Raw genomic sequence first — 25578 nt, forward strand, 5'->3', positions numbered from 1 at the left:
TATCCCGGGGCAGGCCCAGCCCCTCCACGGTGACAAGTGGGACAAAGTTCAGTGCCACACGGCTGCGGGTCACAGTCCAGATGTCCTGGCACCTTGTGGCACCCTTTCTCCCAGTACCCCGTGGAATCCCATCCCACTGTCCCACCTTGGCACCCGTTACTGAGCCCCCTCGGGGGTGCCCCCGGCTCTGCCGCCCGTGCAGAGCCCCCCGGCGAGCCCGGCACGGTGGCTCTGCCACAGCACTGCAGGCTCCGAGTCATTTTAAGGCCAAAAAAGTTGTTTTCTTCCTCTTTAAACTGGTTTGAAGCTGTTAAGACATGAAATTCCAGTATTCCCGGGGCTTGGGGCAGCGCTGGATCCCAGACAGACTCACACCGTGTCCTCCACGTGCCACCATCCCCACAGCAGTCCCTGGCAGTGACACTGGGGTCCCACGCCGGGTCACCGAGTCCATCACCCCCTCATTCCCGGTGGGATTGGGGTCCGTGCCTCTGGGTGGGTGCTCCCCTAGCCCAGCAGCACCAGTGCCTCAGTGCTGGCCGCAGAGCTGGGGGGCATGGGGCACCCTGTGCGTCCCCCCCACGGTGACACAGCCCTCCCACTTGGACATATCCACCGGCACATCCTCGGGGTACTCCACGAGCGCGGGGGCGAAAGGTCCCACGAGCCAGGGCAGGGGCGTGTGCTGCCCCACGTGCTCCAGCAGCCCCTCCAGGCTCAGCTGGGCCCGCGTCACCGCGTCCCGGCTCTGCGCCAGCACCAGCCCCGACAGGTCCTGGAAGGAGCGGGCGCCGGCCAGGGAAGCCTGGACACCCTCCACGCCGTGCCGGACGTGTCCCGCCGTCTCCTGCACGCTGCTGGGGAACGCCAGGGCGCCGCTGGCCAGGTGGGAGCAGGCGCCGTGGAGCTGGTGCAGGAGCCCGTGGAGCATGGCCAGGGTCTGAGCCTCCACCTGCGGGGTGGGCAGCGGGCAGCAGGGGCTGGGGGTGGTGGACCCACAGCGGGATGGACCCACAGCTGGATGGAATGGACCCACAGCTGGATGGACCCACAGCTGGATGGAATGGACCCACAGCTGGATGGATCCACAGCTGGACTCCATGGCTGGATGGACCCACAGCTGGACTCCATGGCTGGATAGACTCACAGCTGAACGGACCCACAGCTGGACTCCGTGGCTGGATGGACCCACAGCTGGATGGACCCACAGCTGGACTCTGCGGCTGCTGCTCCCCCCCTGCTCCAGGTGTCACCACCCCAGGTGTCCCCTTGCCACGTGTCCCCACCTCAAGGGACTCAATGGCCGCTGTCCCCACCCTCTCCAGACGGAGCCATCTGTCCCCCACGGTCCCTCCACGCCGTACCTCATTGTCCTCCATGGGCACAGCATCCTGCTGGCTCCACTCCAGCCACAGGTGGTGCAGGTGCTCCCGGGTGCTGTGCCAGGGCCCGTCCGTGCCCTGCTGCCCCTCCTCGATCTGGGGGGAGGTTCAGCCAGGTGGGAGCACACCTAGGGGTGCCTGGGGCCGGCACGGGGCTGGCACGGTCCCTGCCCCATCCTTACCAGCCGGATGACGTGGTGGAGCTGGGCCAGGAGCCGCTGGGCACGGAGCCGTGCCCGCTGCAGGTCCCCCAGCGAGCGCCGCAGGGCCCGGTGGGGCAGCCTGGACAAAGTAGCTCTGCCACCGCCTCTGCCGCTCCTGCGTGGCCACCTCCGTGCCCCTGGTCACCTCCGTGCCCCTGGTCACCTCTGTGTCCCTGGTCACCTCCGTGCCTGCAGTCACCTCCATGCCCCTGGTCACCCCTCTGCCTGTGGTCACCTCCGTGCCCCTGGTGATCTCCGTGCCTGTGTCCACCTCTGTGCCTGTGGTCACCTCTGTGCCTGCAGTCACTTCCGTGCCCGTGGTTACCTCCGTGCCCCTGGTCATCTCCGTGCCCCTGGTCATCTCCGTGCCCATGGTCGCCTCCGTGCCCGTGGTCACCTCTGTGCCTGTGGTCACCTCTGTGCCTGCTGCCGCCGCTGTGGAACCAGGGGTGAGGGCAGCGTGGCTGGGCCATCCCGTGCTGGGCACTGGAGCACCCACAGGATGCTTGGCCACCAGGTCATGTGCAGATGCCACCCTAAGCGCCAGGTGGCCTCTGCGGTCACCTCAGCTGTGACACGGGGCCAGCTCTGCCTAATGTCACCCAGTGCCAAGCTATAAATACCCAGCCGGGCACACGGGTCTATATTTGCTCTTGGGTTTCCAGGTGAGAGTTCACCCAGAGCCATCCATGTCCTTCAGACAGGGACTGTCCCCTGCGTGGGGTCATGGTGGCCTCAGTGCTCTGGCACCACTGTGGGGCCACCACCTGCAGCCAATGCCAGCAGGGTGAGGGTCCCAGGAAGTGCCTGGCACCCCGAGATCTGGGAGATGGTGGGCACTCACCCAGCTCCTCCTCCGCCGCGGGGAGGTACCGATCCAGCAGCTCCTCTGACTTGCCCAGCACGGCGTCCACGCCCGTGGCCAGCAGCCGCCCCAGGCGCGTGCCCCCCGCGGCCCCCAGCGCCGCGCGCGTCCTGGCCGCCGCCCCGCTCACCGTGCACCACACCAGCTCCCTGGTGCCGGCCACCACCTGGCAGGGGACAGCGCAAGGACAGCTCGTCCCCGCTCCTCGGCGGGCGCCGGGCCCTGCCCGCGTCCCCCGGGCGGCGTTACCCTCTCGGGGGGCTGCTGCAGGATGGGCAGCTTCTCCTCCAGCTTGTCCAGCCCTCTGCAGGCCAACTTGTTGGCGGTGGAAACTGGAGATGTGAAGAGAGGTGGGTTTAGGACCCTGCTGCCTTGCAGGAGCTCTGCCAGGGCAGCGTTTTGGGGTACCCCAAAACTTGTGGGGTGTTTCCCCTCCAACTCTCCAGCTTCTCCAGCCATTTATTCATTGCTGATACAAACTGGAGGTGTGAAACCAGATCCTCCCTCTCCTGGCTCCTCACGAGGGCTCGGTGAGAGCCAGTTTTGGGCTCCCCCACCCCTGTGGGGTGCTGTGCCCGCTCCCCACACTCACCCTGGGGCTCCAGGCGGGTGAGGAGGGGCCGGGCCCCGCTGGCCGCTGCCGCTGTCAGTGTCCTCACGCCCTTCTCGGCAGCATCGCACACGGAGCGCACGCAGGGCAGCCGCTCCTTGGCGCGCCCGTACGCCGAGGCCACGGCCCCGCGGGCACAGCTCACCAGGGGCAGGCTGGCCACGCGGCTCACCACGCTCTGAGGGTGGGGGACAATCAGATGGGGTCACCAGGACCACCCGCAGCCCCCCCCGGACCCTCCTGCACCCCTACCTGCGTCTCCGGCCCGGGCTCGGCCGGCACCGCGGCGCTTTCGGCCGACATGGCCGCGGCGGCTGCAGAGGGAAGAGGGAGATTTTGGGGTGCCGTGGGTGGGTGAGGCTGGTGGGGCCCCCCCTGGGGATGACACCCCCAGCACCCCCAGCCCCTGCTCCCTGCGGGCTGAGAGCCACCAACCCATGACCTGAGTGGGAGCGGCTGGCGGGTTCTGAGGGGCTCTCAGGGTTGTTTTGGGGGGTCTGAAAGGGATTTTGGGATGGGCTTGGCCTTCTCCCCTGCCAGGAAACGGGGGAACTGGGTCCCCTCAACTCCTCTTGGACCCCCTCTGGGACCCCCACACCCCCTTTTGGGACGGGGAGGAGTTTTTGGGTGATTCAGCGAAGTCAGACTGGACTCGTCTGTCGCAATCCCGGGCTGGGGACGTGCCGCCGGTCACCGCCCGCCACCGCCCGCCACCGCCCGCCACCGCCCGCCACCGCCGGTCACCGCCGCTCGGCCGGGGCAGCCCCCGGGCCCCGCAGGGATCCGAGCCCCGGCAGACCCCCCGGGCCCCCGGCAGCCCCCCTGGCCCCTGGCAGCCCCCCCTGGCCCTCGGCAGCCCCTCTGCCCTCTGGGGTCTCCCGCAGCACCCCCGGCCTGGCCCTGTGCTCTCCGGGGGGATTCGGGGGGCTCCAGGCAGGTCACTGCGTGGACAGGTCCCCTGGGACCCTCGGCTGTTCCCTGGAGTTTGTCGGGGTGTCCCTCTGGTGTCCCTGGGGTGCTCCGGGGACCTTGGGACCCCCGCCCTCCCCCGCACCCCCCGGAGGCCCCCGGGGGACCTCCGGACTGCCCCCGGGAGCACCTGGAGCCCCTCGCGGAGCCTTTCCGGAGCCTGGCGGGCCGGCCCCGGCCCCGCTGCCCGCCTGCCGCTCCCGCCGAGCCCCGGGCACGGAACTCACGGGGTGGGGGCGGCTCCGCCGCGACCCCCGGGCGAGACCGCGACCCCGGGCCCCGCCCAGCCCGGACCGCGGGGAGCGGCGGCAGCCAATCAGAGAAGGGGCGGGGCCGGCTCTCCGCCAATGAGGGGGGATGGGCGTGGCCGGGGCGTGGCTTGGGGCTGGGGCGCGCTGGTCGCGGGGTGCGGGGACAGCGGGGGACAGCGGGGGGACATCGTGAGAAACGAGCCCCCGGCCACCTCTCGGGTGTCCCCGCGCCGAGGCACGCCGTGGCCGGTGTCCCCACCCCCGTGGCCGCTGTCCCACCCCCGCTGCAGGTGTCCCCACCCCCGTTGTCCCCTCCTCCCGGTGTCCCCATCGCAGGTGTCCCCTTGCCACGTGTGCCCTTGCCACTTGTTCCCACCTCAAGGGACTCAATGGCCGCTGTCCCCACCCTCCCTGAGTGTCCCCATCCCAGGTGAACCAACTCCAGGAGACCCCGACAGCCGCCAGCCCAGGTGTCCCCACGCCAGATGTCCCCACCCCTGGTGTCCCCACGCCAAGGGACCCAATGATTGGCGTCCCCAACCCCACGGGACCCAAAGCCAGGCGTGCCCCCGCCAAGTATCGCCACTTCAAGCGTCCCTTTGCCAGGTGTCCCCACCCCAGGTGTCCCCGTGCCACCAGAGCCCCTCAGGGTGCTCAGGCCAGGGGACAGAGGGCCGTGGGTGACCCCCGTGGGTGGCCTCGGGGGGCGAGGAAAGGGGACAGGCGGGGGACACGGCGGGTGTGGGGCGGCCCGGGCAGGGGCACCTCCTCATCCCAGGGGAATCCGTGGGGAAATGGGATGGGGACCCGCGTGGGGCCGGGGGCGCGGGAGGGGCAGAGCGCGGGGGGTGCGTGTGTGTGCGCTGGGCTGCGCGGGTGCCCACAGAGGGGGTGCCCCCCTGTGCCCCCCAGCCCTGTCCCCCCTGTGCCCCCCAGCCCTGTGCCCCCCCAGCCCTGTCCCCCCTGTGCCCCCCAGCCCTGTGCCCCCCCAGCCCTGTGCCCCCCTGTGCCCCCCCAGCCCTGTACCGCCCTGTGCCCCCAGTGCCCCCCAGCCCTGTGCCCCCCTCCCCGGCCGGTCCCGGCTCCCGGGGGGGTTCAGAAGGCGCCGAGGCGGCGGCGGGGGAGTCGCCTCCGGTAACCGGGTGTTTATTGGGGCCGCGGGGTACAGCCCGCGGGCGGCCGCATGCATGGCCGCTGGGGGGGGGGGGTGGCTCCCGCCGCCCCCTGCCCTATTTACAGCCTGCCACCCCCCTGGGGACCCGCCATCCCCCGGGGACCCGCCACTCCCCCGCGACACGCCACCCCGGGTGGGTGCCGGGCAGGGGTGGCACCGAAAGGGCACCCTTTGCCAGCAGAGAGTGGGCTCGGTGGGGACCCCCCCGCGGTGCCCCCCCACCCCGGCTGTGCTTTCCAGGAGGGGGTGCCGGGGGAGGGGAAGGGTGGGCAACCCCCAGGCTGGCACTGGGAAAGGGCTGACCCCAGCCTGGGGGTGGGAGTGTGCCCCATCCCCAGAAAACGCCACATTCGGGGGGCCCCCAGCCCCCCGCACCCAAAACGTTCACCAGGTTCCATCACCACCACCAGTGCACGCCCGGCCGGGTGTCCCCAGGGGGCTGGCAGCACCCAAAAGGCCCCCCGGGTGCCGCTGCGGGCTGGGGGGCACAGCCCGGTGCCCGTGTCCGTGTGTCCATCCCGCTGCCCCCCGGGGACGCCCCTCCAGCCTGGGGAGGGGACACGGTGGGACAACGCAGCCGGAGCGCGGGGCACTGCCCCACGCCAGCCGGGCACACCCCCAAACCCTCTCCGGGGGCACCCAGGGGTGCCTGTGCCCCCCTCACCCCTGCAGCACCGCACCCCCTGCCCGCAGCTCCTGCCCGGCCCCCCTCGCTGTCCCCGGGGAGCCGGGGCCCCCATCGGTGTCCTGGCCAGGGGGACGCGCACACGGTGGGACCCTATTTCCCCGAGGGAGTCCGCTCCACGCCGTAGCGCAGGAGGTGCTGCAGGTCCGTCAGCGGCCGCGGGGTGCCCGGTGCCCGCGCTGCCCGCGCCGCCGTCCCGTGCCGCCCGTAGCCTCCCGCCGCCGCCTCGCCGCTGTTGAACGTGTGGTTCCTCTTGAGGTGGGCGCCGGGGCGGCCCGTGCCGTTGTTGGCGTTGAAGTTCAGCTGCTCGGGGTGCCAGGGCGGCCCCTCGGTAAAGTCTCCCCCGTCCCCGCTGGGTGCCGAGACCACCCGCCGGCGCTCGGGGCTGGGGTGCGGCGTCCCGCCGAAGTCGCCGTAGGAGCTGCGGGGCGGGCGGCGGGCCCCGGCGGGCGGGTGCTGCCGGGTGCGGGGACCTTCCTGAGGCTCTCGAGCCCAATGCCCGTCCCCTGAGGAGTCGCTGAGTTCGGCCTCCAGCTCCTGGTCCACCAGGATGGCGTGGCAGGAGAGGGGGATGCCCCGCGGCGGGCGGCCGGAGCCGCCGTGCCCCCGCCCGGCGCCCGCGGGCCCGGAGCCGCCAGGGTCCCGCAAGGCCGCGTTGATGATGTTGTGACTCTGCTCCCAGGTGCAGTTTTGGAGGGCTCCGGGGCAGCGTTTCTGCTGCAGCGGGGTCTGCTCCGGCGTGGGCAGCACCCCCGAGTCCAGGTCGTGTTGGGTGACCTTGCCCAGCTCCTTGGGCCACCCGTTGGGCATCAGCGGGGCCAGCAGGGCGCCGCGAGCCCGCCGCTCGCCCAGGCGGCTGACGCTCACCACCGACTCACTGTGCGCCAGGATGGTCTCCTTGTCCTTGCGCCGCGCCAGCTCCTTGCGGTCCCGGTGCCCGATGAACCAGCACACGCTGAAACCGGAGATCACGGCGCCGATGACGAAGGCGGCGACGGAGGATATCACCAGGAGGTTCACCGACACCAGCCCGTCCGGCTCGTCCACGAAGCTCTCCGTCACCAGCCCTGGCGTTGGGGACGCGTCAGGGCACCTGCGGGTGCCACCACCACGTCGCCGAGCCCGGCCCCGGCCCCGCACTCACCCTCGCACTCGCCCAGGTGGGACGTGCTGCCGCCGGCGATGTCCTGCTCGAAGGCCGCCCTGGGGTGAAAATTGGGGGGTCGGTGGGTGCCAGATGGCCTGGCAGAGTGTCCCAGCCCCCTTCAGCGAGCTGTGAGTTCGCCGGGGCTCAGCGGGGGGAGCTGCAGGAGCCGGTGCTCTCTGGGGACACCGCTGTCCCCCGCATGCCCCCGGGCCTGGCAGCGTTACCTGGGGCTGGGCTCCAGGAAGATGCAGGAGCCCTCGGGTGTCCAGCCACAGTAGGGATCCCGGCTCCCCAGGCAGTTCCTGGCAGGGAGCAGAGACGTCAGGGCCAGCCCCGATGGGGGGGACACAACACCCCGGCCCCCGCCATGGACTCTGTCCCCACCCCGTGCTGTGCCTCAGTTTCCCCAGCCACGCTCTGTGCTGAGCCCTGTCCAGCACAGGGGGAATTCCTGGGATGTGAGGTGATGTGAGCCCCCACCGGCCAGCCCTGCCCAGCCCCAGGCACTCACTTCATGCAGCCCGAGTGCTGCTGGCAGCGAGCCACGGGCACCCTGGCCACGCACGGGGGGAAGGCCAGCAGCAGGGAGCCCGCAGCCTTGTCCAGCTCCAGCCCCAGGAGCCGCCGCTCGTCCTCTGTGTCCCGGCCACACCTGGGGACAGGGCAGAGCTCATCAAAGCCCCAGCCCTGGGCCACAGGGCCCTCCATAGAGCCTGGCCCAGTCCAGAGGAGATTCTCTCAATCATTCCCCCTGGCCTTGCATTCCCCTCATCCATCCATCCATCCATCCATCCATCCATCCATCCATCCATCATCCATCCATCCATCCATCCATCCATCCATCCATCCATCATCCATCCATCCATCCATCCATCCATCCATCCATCCATCATCCATCCATCCATCCATCCATCATCCATCCATCCATCCATCCATCATCCATCCATCCATCATCCATCCCTCCATCCATCCATCATCCATCCATCATCCATCCATCCATCCATCCATCCATCCATCCATCCATCCATCATCCATCCATCCATCCATCCATCCATCCATCATCCATCCATCCATCCATCCATCCATCCATCCATCATCCATCCATCCATCCATCCATCCATCATCCATCCATCCATCCATCCATCCATCCATCCATCCATCATCCATCCATCCATCCATCATCCATACATCCATCCATCATCCATCCATCCATCCATCCATCCATCCATCCATCCATCCCCTCCATCCATCATCCATCCATCCATCCATCCATCCATCCATCATCCATCCATCCATCCATCCATCCATCCATCCATCCATCCATCATCCATCCATCATCCATCCATCCATCCATCATCCATCCATCCATCCATCCATCCATCCATCATCCATCCATCCATCATCCATCCATCCATCCATCCATCCATCCATCCATCCATCATCCATCCATCCATCCATCATCCATCCATCCATCATCCATCCATCCATCCATCCATCATCCATCCATCCATCCATCATCCATACATCCATCCATCATCCATCCATCCATCCATCCATCCATCCATCCATCCCCTCCATCCATCATCCATCCATCCATCCATCCATCCATCCATCCATCCATCCATCCATCATCCATCATCCGTCCATCATCCATCCATCCATCCATCCATCCATCCATCCATCCATCCATCATCCATCATCCGTCCATCATCCATCCATCCATCCTCCATCCATCCATCCATCCATCCATCCATCCATCCATCCATCCATCCATCATCCATCCATCCATCCATCCATCCATCCATCCATCCATCCATCCATCATCCATCCATCCATCCATCATCCATCCATCATCCATCCCCTCCATCCATCATCCATCCATCCATGCACCCCACCCACCCCTTTCACTGCCCCTCTCCTTCCTCTGCCCCCCTGGCACTCACCTCCCAGGCTGGTAGGTCTCAAACTCCTCCAGGAAGACGCTCTGGCTGCCGGGGGCGGCGGGCGCGGGGCTGCTGGTGGCGTTGGGCAGGATGAGGAACTTGAGCACGGTGCCGGTGCTGGAGCCCAGGAACACCACGGTGTGGTTGCCCCACGGCCCCGCCGCGTTGTCCACCGCGATCTTACGGAGCTGGTACCTGCGTGGGGCAGGGAGCAGGGTTGGGGTGTGGGGGAATCCGGGGGTCCCCAGGGAGGGGAAGGGGTGAGGCACCCAGCCCCACATCCCCGTCTCCACGTCCCCATCCCCAGCCCTATGTGCCCAGCTCCAGCCCCACATCCCTGTCCCCATTCCCTCCTTCTATCCCCACATCCCTGTCCCCATTCCTTCCTCCCATCCCCACATCCCTGTCCCCATTCCTTCCTCCCATCCCCACATCCCTGTCCCCATTCCCTCCTCCCATCCCCACATTCCTGTCCCTATTCCACATCCCTGTCCCCATTCCTGTCCCTGTCCCCATTCCTGTCCCTGTCCCCATTCCTGTCCCTGTCCCCATCCCTGCTCACGCCCCGGCTGCCCTGCCGGCGGGAGGCTGCGGCCCAAGAGCACGGCTTGATTAATTCCCCATCAAGCAGCAATTAAGGCAGATTTAATTAGGACGAGACAATCTTGACTGCAAAGTGTATGAGATTTATCAGCTCTCCCAGCGCTCCCGGTGCTGGCACAAGCGTGGAAAGGCAGCACGGGAGGCTCTGGCCAGCCCCTCCCAGCCCTCCCAGTGCCCCCCAGTGTCCCCCAGTGTCCCCAAGCCCCCCGGGCACCCACCGGGTCATGGTGCGGAGGATCCAGGGGGCGTTGCCCAGGGCCGGCACCGCCTCGTCCATCAGCGGATGCGTCTTGACGAAGTTGAGGATCTCGTCGGGGAAGGCGCTGGAGGAGTTGTAGCGCATCCCGGGGGACGCGCAGCACCCGGGCCTGCGGCCACGGCACGGCTCAGTGGCGCTGTCCCCAGCCTGTCCCCAGCCCCGCTGGTACTGCCGTGGTTCTCATCACCCCTGTCCCCATCCCTGTCCCATCCCTGTCCCCATCCCAGCAGGTATTGGTCATGGTCTCATCACCCCTGTCCCCATCCCAGCAGAATGGCTGCCACTGTCCCTGTCCCCAGCCCTGCTCCTTTCCCCAGTCCCACCACTGTCCCTGCCACTAGCAGTCCTTGCCAGCTCTGTCCCCATGGCTGTCCCTCACCGTGGCTTCGGCACCATGTCCTCAGGCACGGGTGTCCAGATGGACTCGGGTGACTTCTGCTCCCGGAACCGTCCCTCGAAGACGGCGGCCACCTGGGTCATGTCGAAGGCGCAGACGGCGGAGCCGGGGATGCTGAGGGTGAACACGGGGAGGCCCCAGGGGTCCCAAATGGAAACGAGTCCATTTCCTGCCCAGGACCCAGCTGGACCCATCCCAGACCCCATCCCAGACCCCATCCCAGATCCCACTCAGGATCCGGCTTGGATTCCAGGCAGATCCCAGCTGACACCCGGCTCGGCTCCCAGCGAGCCCGGGCAGTCTGGGCAGGGCACACGAGGCTCTGACCTGTTGGCGGGCGTGGAGAACACGGCCAGCACCACGGGGCGCCCGTCCAGCTCCAGGATGTCCGTCACGGCTTGGATGACGTTGAAGTAGAAGTGGGAATCGCCCGGCACGGAGCAGTTGAGCCGGGCCTTGAGGAAGGACGTCCACTGCTTCTCCAGCACCCGCTGCGAGCCCCCCATGTCGTTCTTGCACACCCGGGCCACCCGTGACACCACCACCTGCGGGGAGGACACCTGTCACCACCCAAAACGGCCATCCCTGCGTCCCTGTCCCCAGCCTGGGTGTCCCTGTGGGCACCCCAGAATGGTCTGGGTTGGAAGGGAGCTGTGGGATCATCCAGTGTCAAGGGAAATGGAGGTTGGACATTAGGAAGAAGATTTTTACAGGAAGGGTGATGAAGTTCTGAAATGTTCTGCCCGAGGAGGTGGCGGAGTCACCATCCCTGGTGTGTTTAACAAAGCCTGGATGTGGCACTGGGTGCCAGGGCTCACTGGGCTGTTGGGGCATGACCAGAATGACCAGGTCATTCTGTGAACTCTGTGAATTCTGTGATTCTGTGAGTTCTGTGAGTTCTGTGATTCTGTGATTCTGTGAGTTCTCTGAATTCTCTGAATTCTGTGAGTTCTGTGATTCTGTAAGTTCTGTGAATTCTGTGAGTTCTGTGAGTTCTGTGATTCTGTGAGTTCTGTGAGTTCTGTGAATTCTGTGATTCTGTGAGTTCTATGATTCTGTGAGTTCTGTGAGTTATGTGATTCTCTAAGTTCTGTGAATTCTGTGAATTCTGTAAGTTCTGTGATTTTGTGAGTTCCGTGAATTCTGTGAACCTGCTTCCCAGTGGGACGTGTCCCACCTTCTCCAGGTAGTTGAACTCCATGGCGATCTCCCGGAAGAAGAAGTAGACGTGGCTCCTCCATTCCACGGCGTGCACGAAGTAGGGCTCTGCGGGGACAGCGGGGTCAGGGCTGGCCCGGGGTGGGCTCACAGGGGACACGTGCCATGCCCTGGCACAGCCCAGGGTGGGGACACACCTTTGAACCACTTGGAGTCGTGCTTGACGGTGCGCAGGGTGGGGCTGTCGCCGAGGCTGCGGTAGATGACGGCGTCGATGGCCAGGAAATCCGTCACCGTGGCGGTGAAGAGCATCCCCCCTGCACGGGACAAGGTGTCAGCGGGGCAGGGGGACACGGTGCCCGCTGTGGCACCACCAGTGCCACCACTGACCTGTGAACAGCGCCACGTTGGCGTGCTTGGGGTCGTAGGGACAGCGGGCCATGCCGCTGATGTTGTCCCCGACGGGCTCCAGCGTGTCCATCTAGAGCGGGGGACAGACAGGGGACGTGAGGGCACAGCCGGGCACGGGGGGCACCCGGGGTCCCCATCCTGAGCGGGGCTCTGGCTGCAGCTGGCACAGACAGGGCTGAAGTGTTGGTGCTGCAGACCCTTCCCATGGGTGCCCCTTTCTGCCTTCACCCCAAACCCTTCCCGTGGTGCCCCCTCCTTCCCTGACCCCAAACCCTTCCCATGGGTGTCCCCTCCTGCCTTCACCCCAAACCCTTCCCATGGGTGTCCCCTCCTTCCCTGACCCCAAACCCTTCCCGTGGTGCCCCCTCCTTCCCTGACCCCAAAACCCTTCCCAGGTGTGCCCCCTCCTTCCCTGACCCCGAGCCCCCTCCCACACGGGTCCCCCCCGGGGGGCTCACGCTGTAGTTGGCGCAGACGGGGTTGAAGGCGTTGGTGCCACAGACGAAGAGGAGGCTCTCGTTCCTCACCAGCAGCACCTTGATGAAATTTCGGCACTCTGCCTGTGCCGGGAGATGGGACTGTCACCCTCGGCACCCCAAAACCCCCCTCACCTCATCCCACCCCAGCCAGGCTCTCATCACCGCCAGGGGATGGCCTGGGGGGGGCTGTTCTCACCCCAAAACTGCATTTGTGGGAGCTGGGAATGGGATTCTGGCCCCCAGTAATTAATTACAAATCAATTTAGCCCACAACAACCGCTGGGAGGGAGTGAGGGGTGACACCGGGGAGGGGACAGGTGTGACACGGCCACAGAGGGGGCTCAGCCCCCAGCCGGGGGGGCCCACGGGGGGCAGATCCCGCGGGCTGTACCTCGTGCTTGCCCTTCATCCTGCAGATGCTGATGTCGTGCTGGTTCGAGCGCCACGTCAGTTTCTTGGGGGGGAAAAAACAGCGTGGGGACAGGGACAAGGCAACAGCACCCCCTGAGACCCCCCCTGAGGCCCCCCCAGAGCTCACTGAGGCCCCCAGCACCCCCTGGCACCCCCCAGCACCCCCTGGCCCCCCAGCACTTACCCGGTGGTAGCGCATCTCAGCGGCCCCGCTGGGCTCCAGGCTGACCCGATAGACATTGTCCCTGGGGAGGGGGACACGGCTGTCACCACCCCCCAGCACTGGGGGTACAGGATCCACCCCCCCGGGATGGTTTGGGGTGCTGGGGTGGACAGTGAACCTCACCAGGGCAGTGCCAGTGCCCCCCACCCAGTGCCCCATGGCAGATTTGGGGTGCCCCGGGCACCACATTTGGGGTGCCCCTCAGCAAAGAGGAGTGGGGCGGGTGTGGGGTGCCCACGGCGGGGCAGGGGAGGTTTTGGGGTGGCGGGTGCAGACCTGTCCCCGATGAAGAGGGTCCTGTTGACCTTGAGGATGCGCTGGATGTTGAGGCGCTGGCTGCCCCCCCCCTCGGGGCCCCCCGGCCGGGCGCTGCCGTGCCCCACGAACACGGGGTAGTGCTTCACGTCTGGGGGGGCACGGGGGTCACACGGTGCCCTCCCTCCCGCCACCAGCCCCAAATCCCACCCCGTGGGTGCCCCCCGCCTTCCTTGACCCCAAAGCACCCCAAAACCCCCTTCCAGAGGTACCCCAAAAGTAACGCAGAGCCCAGCCCAGCCCGCGGGTCCTGCCCAATCCCATTCCCAACCCTCCCTTGGGTGCCCCCTCCTCCCTTCACCCCAGCCCCCCCAAACCCCTTCCCTGCCCGTGCCCCCCGTGCCCCCCGACCCCCCCAGCCCCCGGTGGGCACTCACAGTCCGGGGGGGCCACGGCGATGGGGCCGGGCTCCTCGGGGAAGGAGCCCCTCGCCGTCCTCTCGGCCGCCAGCAGCAGCAGCAGCAGCAGCGGGGCGCGGGCAGGGGGTGCCATGGTGCCCCCCGCCCTGGCTGGGCACCCACCGCACCTGCGGGCACGGGCAGGGCTGGCAGGGGCAGCACGCACCGGGAACGCCCCCCGGGGCACCCCAAACCCTCAGGTGCCGCCGGGGATTGGGGCCATGCCGGTGGTTTGTCACTGCTGGTGACATGGGGACACGGGGACAGGAGGATGAGGACACACGGACACGGGACATAGGGACAAGAGGGAAGGCAGAGGGGCTCTTCCCCCTCCCCAGACGCCACCCGGGTGTCTTGGAAAATCTCCAGGGACACTTCAGAGTGTCACAGCACCTCCCGTCCAGACAGCCCCAGTGCCACCGCCACTGTCACCTCGCCACGCTGGGCCACCATGCCCAGCCTGTCGCTCGTCCCCGAGGGGCTGGGGCCGGGCTGGGTAATTAGCAGCCGGGCAGGGAATTAATTGATCATTAATTCCATGGGAGCGGGAGCGATCGAAGCGGCGCCCTCCTCCCCCGCGGGGACAGGGATGGTGACATTGTGCCAGCGGGGGGACGCGTCCCCAGCCCCTCCGCGGTGTCACCGGCCCCGCGTGAGACCCGGGGGACATCTGACCCCGACCCTGCTGTGCCACAGCCCCCGGGCAGGAGGTGACCCCAGCGGGACCCGGCCCTGGTGCCACCGCCCCTGGGGACAACTGACCCTGTCCTCGGGGTGCCACCACCCCAGGGGACAACTGACCCCGTCCTCGGGGTGTCACCACCCCTGGGGACAGCTGACCCTGTCCTCGGGGTGTCACCGCCCCTGGGGACAACTGACCCCGTCCTCGGGGTGTCACAGCCCCTGGGGACAGCTGACCCTGTCCTCGGGGTGTCACCGCCCCTGGGGACAGCTGACCCTGTCCTCGGGGTGTCACCACCCCTGGGACACCCACCACGTCCCCACTATCTCCGGGACATCCAAACCTGTCCCCAGAGTGCCACAGCTCCCAGGGACGCCCAGCTGTCCCCACGGTGTCCCCAGGAAGAGGGAAATGAGCTGTTCCTGCCCGCTTTGTCACCAGCGGCACCCGAAAGCCACCAAGGCACAGAGGGAGGGAGGGGGACCCCAAAAAGCCACCCCAGGGCAGGGCTCGGGGTCCATCGGGAATCCGGGGGGGCCGTGTGGCAGCTCCGGTGTCACCGTCCCCAGCCCGGCGGGGACAGCGGGCGGGCGCGGAGCCTCCGGCGCCATAAATGCCAGCGATTGTGCGGGGAAAGAAAAGGCAGCGGGAAGAGGGGGGCGCGGGGAGGAGGGGGCGCGGCGGGGACGGGGACACGGCAGCGGGGGGGGTGACAAACAGGGACCCATTCACGGCGGCGGCGGCGGAGCAGGGGGACGGTCACCGCGCGTGTCCCCAGCGCGGCTGCGGGGAAACTGAGGCAGCGGGGGGACACGGGGGGATGTGCCGGGGGTGAGGGGGGGTCTCCACTCGGGTATCCCCGACACGGAGCGGGTGAGCAGCCTCGGGCATGTCGCTCTCCCTGCTCCGTGCCTCAGTTTCCCCACCACAGAACGCGCTCAGCCTTCACCCCGACACAGAAAGCTTTGGGGGGCGGGGGGAGCTGCTTGACCCCCCCCCCCCAGCATCTCCGCGACCCCCGGCACTGGGAAAGGGGCAGGAGCGGGGGGCAGCCCCAGGGGTCCCCCTTTTGCTGCAATCCCGGCGGCTCCGAGCGCAGCGGGACCTCTGATCCCACCGAGGGGTGTCCCTGCCGGGGGGGGATCACTCTGTCCCCCCTTCCCGGGGGGGTGGGGGCCCTTCCCTGCCCTCTGCCCCCCCCCAGCGCGGCGCTCTGCCCACCTGAGCCGCTCCGGCCGCCTCCGCCGCCGCCCTGTGTCACCGCTGTCCCCTCCGCTGCCGGGGGGGTCCCGCACGCGCGGGTCCCGTGCCCGGGGGTGCCACCCCCCCCCCTCCCCTCCTCCGGGACGCTCAGGGGGCTCAGCTGTCACGTCAAGCCCCCGCGACCCCCGGGGGAGGGGGCCCGTGCCCCCCGCCCGCGCCAGGTGGGAAGGTAGGGCTGATGTCACCGTAACCGGAGCCAGCGGCCCCCCCCACCCCCGCAGCTGTCACCGCAGCCGGGGACCCGGGGGGGCACCCCTGGGACCCCCCGAGCGGCACCCCACGGGAAAGGCACCGGTGAGACCCCCCCGGACACAGAGAGGGGACAGCGGGGGACAGTCCCCCCCCCCGGGTCCCCCATCCCCTTAGGAGGGCAGTGTCCCCCCCCCCGGGAATGGGGGGACACCAGGAAGGGGGGACACCAGGGAAGGGGGGACACCAGGGAAGGGGATACACCCCGGGAAAGGGGGGGACACTGAGGGGGGGACACCGGAGAATGGGGGGACATTGGGAAGGGGAGGATCTGGGAAGGGGGCACACAGGGCTGGGGGGTGGCAAAGGACACCATCGATGAAATCCCTGAAAATTCAACTTTTTGGGACTCCCTGGTACAATCCCGATACCCACGTCCCTCCCCACCGGTCTCACGCCGCATTTTGGGGTTAATTCCTTCAGAAGGCGCCCCACGCCAATAAGAAATCAGTAATTAGATATGCTAATGAGGCATTTACACCCGCCACATGCTCCAGCCCCCCAAAATGTGGCCCCCGGTGCTTGCTCAGTGAGGTCACCCGCTCACCCCCATTGCCACAGCGGGGTTTGGGGTCACCAGCAGTGCCCCCCAAAGTGCCGCGGCCCCCCCCAATCCCAGCTGCTGCCGCGGCCGGGGCTGGGGGGCTGAGCCCCCCCCGGGTTTCCGTTCCGGGGCCGGTTCAGATGGCAGAGCCAGGAAGCAGCTGTCCCCACGGCAGGGACGGAGCAAATGTCACCCCGGCCACCTGGCCCTGGCCCTGGCCCTGTCCCTGTCCCTGTCCCTGTGCCCCCCTTCCCGAGCGGCGCTCCCGGGGGGCGCAGGCAGGACCCCCAGAGTCCGTGCCCAGAGAACGGGGCAACCCCAGCAGCGGAGGGGTCCCCGCGTGGTGACAGGGATGGGGGTGGCGCGGGGGGGACACAGCGCCCACCATTTACCTCGGCGCTTCCACGGCCCCGCCGGCGGCTCAAATGTCCCCCCGGGCCTCCCGCTCCGGTTACCGGCTCCGTTTACAGCTGCCGTTTATAGCCCCGCTCCCTGTCCCTTGTCCCTTGTCCCTGTCCCCTCCCCATCGCCCACCGGGTGGGGACACAGGCGTCCGAGCCCCCCAGGACACCGCAGCGACCAAGGGCACCGGGGGTGGTGGGGACCCCGCGGTCACCTCGGGTGGCTTTGTCCCCCCCCGCGGCTGCCCGGAGGCGGCCCCGGTTGCTGGGGGTCCCCTCGATACCCGCGGGTGCCACCCATGGGTGCCCCGGCGCGTCCCCCCCGGCACGCCGCCGGCGCTGGTGGCCGGCCAGAGCCGCATGGTGATTTGCATATTAAATCCAGGCTCATCTGCATATTAAGAACGGTTTCCTAGCGAGGAGGATCGCGCGTCACGCCGAAATAAACCCCGAGGGGGGGGGACAGAGGGGGTGGCAGACGGAGTGCTGTGTCCCCCCCCTCAATTCACAGCCCTTGTCCCCTGCTGTCCCCCCCCCCCGCTCACAGCCTTTGTCCCTTGTCCCCCCCAGGATCCTCCTGTCCTGCTGATGTCCCCAGGCCACTTGTCCCTATGGCACACATCCCCCCCTGTCCCTGCTGTCCCCTAAAAAACTGTCACCCCTCCTTGTCCCCAACGCCTGCCCCTCATCCCCCTTGTCCCCAAAACCCCACTTGTCCCCAAAGCCCCTCCAAAACACCCATTCCCCTCATCCCCCGTGTCCCCACAGCCCCACGTGTCCCCAGAGGCACTCACCCCCCTCGTCCTGCGTCACCCCAGGGGCTCTGTGCCCCGCCGGGGTCCCCTCGATGTCACCCTGTCCCCCCTCTTCGGCACCCGCATGGCCCCGGGGCGGTGACAGGAGCGGATCCGGCTGCTCCGAGTCACCTCCTCCGGCCTCGTGCCTCAGTTCCCCTTCGGGGAGGGAAGAGGGAACCCCCAGTTCCAGCCCCGCCCTGGGAACCCCCACCCAACCCTGCCGCTCCCGGGTGTCACCTCCCCGTGCGCCCCGGCTGGCCCATCCTTGTCCCCAGGGGTTCCTGTCACCTCCTCATGGACCCCCCCGTCCCCAGGGGGTCCCACTCCCCGGAGCCCCTTCCCCCGTGTCCCCACGGGTCCGTGTCCCCAGGGGTCCGTGTCCCCCAGCAGCAGAGGGACAGCAGCTCCCGGAGCGGCCCCGTGGGGGACCCTAAACAACAACCGCGGTGTTTACATCCGGCTCGGGAGGGAACCTGCAATTCCAGCCCGGCATTCCCGGGATGGGAGGCTGCCGACACACCCACCCCACCCACAGCACCCCAAACCCACCCTAAAGCACCCCAAACCCACCCCAAAGCACCCCAATACACACCAAACCCATCCCAAATCACCCCAAAGCCACCCCAGTCCTCAGAGAGCAGCCCTACAATCACAACCCCCTGACCCCAGAGCCAGGTGAGCTGGAGGAGGCTCCGGGGGGTCGGGACCAGGGCTCAGCCCCACAGCCAGGTCAGTTTTTAGGCCCTGATTAAGTTGGGCTGTTGGTTTTGGGGTCTGGTGGCATTCAGGTCCCCCCTCCCCGTGTCACCTCTGGTGGGGACGGTGGGGCTGTTCCACCCTGCAGGCCCCGAGGCAGCACTTCCCATTAGGATTATCTTCCACCTCCTCCTTGTATTTAAATGAGGTTAAATATAAATATCTGCTGGGTTCAATGGGCAGAGGGGGGCTGAGGGTGGCAGGTCACCTCAATGTCACCTCAATGTCACCGCAGTGTCATGCCCAGCATCCTGCTGTCCCCTCCGTGATGATGGCCCTGGAGGTGGCACTCAGGGTGCCCACCTGGAGCCACCCACCTGCCAGGGACACCCGGGGATGGGGACACCAGAGGGGACAGGAGACACGGCCACCCCCGGCAGATCTCCTCCTGCCACCGCCCGTGTGCCCAGAGGGTGACAAAGTGACAAGTGGCTTCCGGTGCCAAGGCGTGGGTGAGAGCACGTGAGCCTTCACCCTGCGGCCTCCTCCTCCTCCTCTTTCCCATCCTCTCCATCCTGCTCTCTGTTTTGGAAGTGCCCTCTGTCACAGTGGGGGACAGGTGGGATTTGTGGGGTGACACCCCACCCCCCTAAGCCACCAGCGCCTGGCTCGAGGCCCCACGGGGCCGGGATGGGCACCGGGAGTGCCAGGGATGGAGGGAGCCTGGGATGGGGGGGGACAGGATGCAGGGTGGGGAGGGGGTGAGGGAAGGATGCGGGGTGGGCAGGGGATGGAGGGAGGATGGAGGGTGGGCAGGGGGAGAGGGGAGGAGAGGATGCAGGGTGGGCAGGGGATGTGCAGATGGAGCAGGGGATGTGGGATGTGCAGGGGATGTGGGCTGGGAGGCAGGGTGGAGGATGGGATGGAGGAGGGAGGATGGGCTGTGGGATACAGGATGGGATGCAGGCTGGGATGCAGGCTGGGATGCAGGATGGAATGCAGGATGGGATGCAGGCTGGGATGCAGGTTGGGATGCAGGATGCAGGGTGGGATGCAGGATGGGATGCAGGATTGCAGGCTGGGATGCAGGCTGGGATGCAGGATGCAGGCTGATGCAGGCCGGGCTGTGGGATGCAGGCTGGGATGCAGGCTGGGATGCAGGCTGCAGGATGGATGCAGGATGCAGGATGCAGGCTGGATGCAGGATGCAGGCTGGATGCAGGATGCAGGCTGATGCAGGCCGGGCTGCAGGCCGGGCTGTGCATGCCAGCGGCGCAGAACAAAGGGCCATTGTTCCCAGCGCCGCCTCCGCGCTGCCGCCTCGCCGGAAGGTCCGAGCGGCCTCGGAGCCGCTCCTCGTCCTCCCGGCACTGCCCGTGGCCACCGCTGCCACCGCTGCCACCGCCACTGTCACAGTCACTGCCACCCCACTGCCGCCACCTGCGCAGCTCCTCAGCCCCGGTGCCACAAGCCTCGGGGCAGGACGGTGTCCCTGTCCCCAGCGTGGCCCTGCCAGCTGTGCCAGGTGCCATCTGTGCGTGGGGAGTGGGCACGGGGTGTCACGTGTGTGCGCGTGTCACCGTGTGTCATGTGTGTGTGTGTGTGTGTGTGCAGGTGTCGGTGTGTACAGCAGGTGTCACACGTGTCACATGTCGCTCACAGCCAGCGTGTGTGCACCAGGTGTCGCGTGCAGGGCTGGCAGGAGGCACCGGGGGCACACATGTGCAGGAATGTGGGCACCAGCTGGCACCTGTGTGGGACCGTGTGCGGGCACTGGGTGGCACTTGTGTGTCTGTGCGTGGTGTCACATGTGTGCAGGGGGTGTCACACATGGCAGGTGTGTTCATGGCTGTCACATGTGCAGGTGTGTTCATGGGTGTCCCATGTCACATGTGTGCAGGTGTTCAGGGGGTGTCACATGTGTGCAGGTGTGTTTATGGCTGTCCTATGTCACACATGGCAGGTGTGTTCATGGCTGTCACATGTGCAGGTGTGTTCATGTCTGTCCCATGTCACACGTGTGCAGGTGTGACCAGGGCTGTCACAGGGACAGGGACACAGCAGGGCCGGGTTATTTTGGGCCCAGGGCGAGGATGGATCCCAGCCCCCGCCTCCCAAACCTCCACCCGACCCTTCCCGGCTCCCGGCGCTGTGTCCCAGCGCTGCCGGCGGGAGGCGATGCAAGGGCCGGTCAGGAATGCCCGCGGTGCTCCCTCCGTGCCAACCAGGCACCTGTGCCACCCCGGATCCCTCTCCCGGGTGACCCGCGGGCGCTGCCACCGCTGGCTCGTCCCCTCCCGCCCTCTTCCATCACCCTGGGGCTGCTCCCAGCGCTGCCTCCCTCCACTCCTGGGCCCTGCTCCGTGCCTCAGTTTCCCCACCCGAGCTCCCCGCAGGCTCCCGCAGCCGCCGCTCCCCCGGGGCCACCGTGTCCCCTCCCCGTGTCCCTCCCGGATCCCCCCGGCGCCAAACCCGGCGCTGAGCTCGGGTGTGATGGGATTATCCCGGCGGGCGGGATTACACGCGAGGAGTGAGGATTAGCCACGGCGCATCGGCACGACACCGCCACAGCCGCAGCCGCAGCCAGCGGCCCGAACTGGGCTGAACTGGGAGCGACTGGAGCCCAGGTGTGACGCCGAGCCCCAGCTCGGCCGGGCCCCTCCGGGAGCGGCGGCTTCAGCAGCCGCTGTTTAATTAACCGGCTGCTGGGAACCGCCACAAAGAGACGAGGGGGATCTCTTTATCCCCCTTTTTTTTTCTCTTTTTATTTGACAAAATTGTAATTAAATAGGGAGTAAAATCCCGGTAGCACACGGCAGCCCCTCGGGGAGCTCTGCTGTGCCAGCCCACTGCTCTCCCTCTCCCCCTGCTTCACACAGAGAATCCAACCCCTCACCATCCCCTTTTGGGAACGCCACCAAAGCCTGGGGTCCCTGAGCCCGGCGGGGTGGCCCCAAGGCCACCGTGTCCCATTTGCCGCTGGGCCGGGCAGTGCCAAGGCTGCGGAGCCTCCTCGGGTGCCCAGCTCCGGCTGCTCCCCCAGCCCCGGGCAGCGCCCGCAGCTCCCGGGACAAAGCTCCGGGGTGGCGGTGGCACCACCAGGCAAGGCTGGCACGGCTCCCGCTCTGCTGCGCTGCTCCTCGTGCCCCCAAACCCACCGGGGGCATCTTCCCTGGCACAGCGGGGCCGGCAAAGCCCCCCGGGCAGCGCGGTGCCCCTGCCCGGTGCCAACAGCCCCGGCCCGGGCTGGGACCCGGCCCCAGCCGGGAGAGGCTCCCGGGGCCCGGCGCGGCTCAGCCCGCCGGAAAAATGAAATCGCATCCAAAGTGGCAGGTTTAATTAAAAATATTCCAGCTTGTCTGGGGATCCAAACCGCAGCCGGCACTGCAGCAGGGATCTGCATCCAGCGGCAGCGCCCGGCGGGCAGCGCCGGGGCAGCGCGGGGCTTACTGGTTTAACTGGGAGACGGAGCGGGGCCTGGCGTGTGCGGCCAGGGCCGAGGGGACAGGGACACCCGGCCTGTGGGGACAGGGACACCCTGCCCAGGGGGACAGGGACACCAGAGCCCTGTGGGGACAGGGACACCCGGCCTGTGGGGACAGGGCCAGCAGAGCCCTGTGGGGACAGGGACACCCAGCTCAGTGGGGACAGGGACACCCAGCTCAGTGGGGACAGGGACACCAGAGCCCTGTGGGGACAGGGACACCCGGCCTGTGGGGGCAGGGACACCCGGCCCAGGGGGACAGGGACATCCAGCCCTGTGGGGACAGGGACACCCGGCCTGTGGGGACAGGGACACCCAGCCCTGTGGGGACAGGGACACTTAGCTCAGTGGGGACAGGGACACCCGGCCTGTGGGGACAGGGACACCCAGCCCTGTGGGGACAGGGACACCCGGCCTGTGGGGACAGGGACACCCAGCTCAGTGGGGACAGGGACACCAGAGCCCTGTGGGGACAGGGAGACCCAGGCAGTGTCACTGTCCTTCCTGTCCCGTGCCTGGGCTCTCCAGGGGGGGCTGGAAGGGAGGCAGGGCCAGCAGAGCCCTGGTCCGGGGGGCACGGGAGGTGCCCGCAGCCCCCCGAGGGGCAGCCCTGCCCTGGGCACCCCGGGCTGGGTGCGGGGTCACCTGGCCCAGCCGGGCCCTCCCCTGTGTTTGTGGGAACGGCACCAAAACCCCGGGGGCTCCTGGCAGGGGGCGAGCTGTGCCCCCCACACCGACACCCTGGCACTGCTGGAGGGGGCCGAGCTGCCCCCGGCACCCCCAGAGCTGGACCCGACCCCCGGGGGCACCTCCTGTCCCCCTGCACGAACCCACGTGCCCCGGAGCCACCGGTGCCAGCCGTGCCAGCCGTGCCCCGGTGCCCGTGTCACCCCGGGGATGCTGCCCAGGGGCTGCAGAGCCACGCTGGACCCCCGGGACCCGCGGGGTGTGACAGGGGACACGTGGCACTGCCCGGAGCTGGCACCCCGGGACAGACCCCCTCAGCGTTTTGTGGGGTGAACACCCGGGGGGGCACACAGAGGGACCCCCAGCCCATCCCCACGGAGCTCAGCCCCCCCTGCCCCCCACCCCCGGTCCGGACCCGGCCCTGCTGGACCCGAACAGGCCCAGGGGGCACCTGGGGGGGCACGGCGCTGCCACACGTGCCACTGTCACCCTGCCTCTCCCAGGCAAGCAGTGTCCCCGCGGGGGGGGCACTCACGGCAGGCGTCTGGCACCCCCCGCACACCCCAGGGATGGGGGTTGGACTGGGGGTCCCCTCTGCAACCCCCCCCAGCTCATGACCTGATTTGGCAGAGGGAAACTGAGGCACGGCGGGAGGCAGAGCTCACCCAAGGTCACCCCGTGCTGATGGCACAGCCCCGTGGGCATCCCCCCCCCCCGGCTCTAACGGGGGGTGCTGCGCCCCCTCCCCAAATCCCCTGAGCAGGGAGGGGCTCCCCACGCCCCTCTGCCCCATGGGGGGCTGGGGGGGCTCGGGGTGCCCCAGCCCCCCACTCCTCTGGGCCGTGTGGGATGGTGGAGGTCAGGCGGGGGGGCAGGGGGCTTTGCGGGCTCTGGGGGTGTCCGGGACACCCCAAGTGAGGGTGGCAGGGCAGGATTGGGGTCAGGCACAGCCCCCCCAGCCACGGCACTTCAGGGTCCCCCCCTCGCCAGCTCTGCCCACGGTGCTGAGCCCCAAAACGGGCACGGAGCCCCCCCAGCCCGGGGGGCGCTGCCTGCACGGCCCCCCCAGCCCTGCCCGGACCCCCCCCGTGCGCGGCGGGTCCCCCACTTCTGCCGCCTGCCCCCCCAAGTCTTGTTCCCACCAAGTTACAGCCCCGAGACCGAGCCGGGCACCCCCCGATTTGGGAGGGTTTCGCTCTGCCCCCCACCCAGCCCTGCGCGATTAATTGGGGGGGGGGCACAAACCGAACCCCCCAGGCTGAGCCTCGCCGCTCCCCGCTGCCCTTTCGGGGGCTGCACTGGCCGGACCCCCCCCCAATTCCACATCTCTGCCCCCCCAGCCCAGCAGAGGCCGCCCGGGGTGGGGGGCACCGAGCAGCCCCCCCCCAAAATAAAAATAACAAAACAACAACCCTGGCTGCTTCCCAAAGAAACAGCGGAGGCAAAACGGAGCCCGACGGAGCAGAGACCCCCCCGAACCCCATCCTCATCCTCATTCCTATCCCCATCCCCATCCCCATCCCCATCCTCATCCTCATCCCCATCCTCATCCCCATCCTCATCCTCATCCCCATCTCCCGGCTCGGGGCGGGGGGGCTCCGGCTCCCGCGCCCACCGCCGTGTCCCGGGGCTGGGGGAGGGTCGCGGTGCCGCTCGCGGGGGGCTGAAGGGTGGGAGGGGGGCGTGGGAGGGGATGGGGGTGGGTTGGGGTGCTGGGTGAAGGGGATGGGGGGGCTCAGGGGTGCGGGGGGGGCTCAGGGGTGCCGGGCTGGGCAGAGGGGTGCGGGATCGGGGCGCTGGGGGTGTGGGGTGAGGATGGGGGGGGGGCACAGGGTGCTGGGGGGGCACCTCGGGGTGCTGGGGAGGGCAGGGGTGCCGGGGGGGGGGGCTGAGGGTGCGGGATCGGGGTGCGGGGAGGGTCTCCGGGGTGCGGGGGGGGCTGGGGGTGCGGGATGAGGGTGCCGGGATGCTCGCGGGGTGCCGGGGGGGGGCTGGGGGTGCGGGATGGAGGTGGGGGGCTACGGGAGGGAGAGGAATGGGGGTGCGGGTGGGACCCCCAGGAGTGCCGGGGAGGGGATGGCGATGCGGGATGGGGGGGGGGGGAGCGGGGCAGGGGGGCTCAGGCTGCATGGGGGGGGACGACAGAGGGGTGCGGGTTGGGGGGGCGCGGGGGGGGCCCCTCCAGCCCGTGACCCTTCAAGGTTCCGCCCGCTCCGCTAACAAAAGCGCCGCTTCCCAATGCAGCAGCGGCGGCGGCGGGAGGGGGGAGGGCTGGGGGGGGGGGGGCACCCCCTTTTCTCCCTTCCCCCCCACCCCAGGAGGGGCAGCGGATGGAGGAGGAGGAGGATGAGGAGGATGAAGCGGGACGGGACCGCTCTGCCGGGAGGGGGGCGGGCGGGGGGCACCGGCCGCGCTCTTACCTCTCCGTGCCGGGGGGGGTCCGGGGGGGCTCGGGGCACCGCGCACCTGCGCCCACCGGCAGCGGCTCGGCCCGGCCCCGCTCGGCTCCGCTCCGCCGCGCCGGGAGCGCCGGTACCGGGGCCGGGCGGGGCGGGGCCGCGGGGGGGGGGCGCCGGGGCCGGGCCCGCCCGGTGGCTGCGGCGGCACCGGGGCCGCTCCGGCAGCAGCGGCGATGGAGGAGCCGCCGCCGCCGCCGCCGGCGCTCCCGGAGCGGCTGCGCCCCCCGCCCTGCCCCCGCCCCGGGGAGGCGGCTCGGCCCGGCCCGGCCCCGGGCCCCCCGCCCCCGGCGGGGAGGGGGGAGCGCGGGGGGAGCCGGCCCCGCCTGCCTCGGCCCCCCCCCCCGAAAAGGGGCAGCGCTCCCCCCGCGCTCCCGGGCACCGGCAGCGGCGGCACCGGCCCCCCCTCGTGCCCTCGATCGGTTTCGCCCATCCC

General features: G+C 68.7%; 2 protein-coding genes across 2 annotated transcripts; both read right to left on the reverse strand.

Annotated features, from left to right (window-relative positions):
• Positions 1-47: 47 nt before the first annotated feature.
• Positions 48-4488, reverse strand: LOC135284756 (perilipin-5-like). Its single transcript, XM_064396440.1, is given in 9 exon segments — positions 48-952; positions 1365-1478; positions 1565-1667; positions 1669-2020; positions 2430-2616; positions 2700-2782; positions 3043-3238; positions 3313-3374; positions 4160-4488. Coding segments are annotated over 8 exon segments (1509 nt in total). The 5' UTR covers positions 3364-3374; positions 4160-4488; the 3' UTR covers positions 48-529.
• Positions 4489-5410: 922 nt separating this feature from the next.
• Positions 5411-25264, reverse strand: SEMA6B (semaphorin 6B). Its single transcript, XM_064396417.1, has 17 exons — positions 25107-25264; positions 13863-14011; positions 13447-13576; positions 13132-13192; positions 12928-12990; positions 12516-12617; positions 12037-12127; positions 11844-11963; positions 11666-11754; positions 10816-11033; positions 10471-10602; positions 10051-10200; positions 9230-9424; positions 7798-7938; positions 7511-7588; positions 7284-7342; positions 5411-7206 (listed from the first exon to the last, which is right to left on the reverse strand). Exons 2-17 carry the CDS (start codon positions 13975-13977, stop codon positions 6233-6235), a joined length of 2718 nt encoding a protein of 905 aa, XP_064252487.1. The 5' UTR covers positions 13978-14011; positions 25107-25264; the 3' UTR covers positions 5411-6232.
• Between the last annotated feature and the right edge of the window lie 314 nt (positions 25265-25578).

Source organism: Passer domesticus, chromosome 21 (genome assembly GCF_036417665.1).
Source record: "Passer domesticus isolate bPasDom1 chromosome 21, bPasDom1.hap1, whole genome shotgun sequence".
NCBI classification, from domain to species: domain Eukaryota; kingdom Metazoa; phylum Chordata; class Aves; order Passeriformes; family Passeridae; genus Passer; species Passer domesticus.

Bases quoted from the DNA above. Each gene is read 5' to 3' on its own strand.
- SEMA6B (XM_064396417.1), bottom strand. From the start codon at position 13,977: ATGGCACCCCCTGCCCGCGCCCCGCTGCTGCTGCTGCTGCTGCTGGCG. The intron at 13,193-13,446 runs GTCTGCACCCGC...CCCCCTCCCCAG, and splicing joins ACCCTCTTCATCGGGGACAG to GGACAATGTCTATCGGGTCA. The intron at 7,207-7,283 runs GTGAGTGCGGGG...CCCCAACGCCAG, and splicing joins CCACCTGGGCGAGTGCGAGG to GGCTGGTGACGGAGAGCTTC.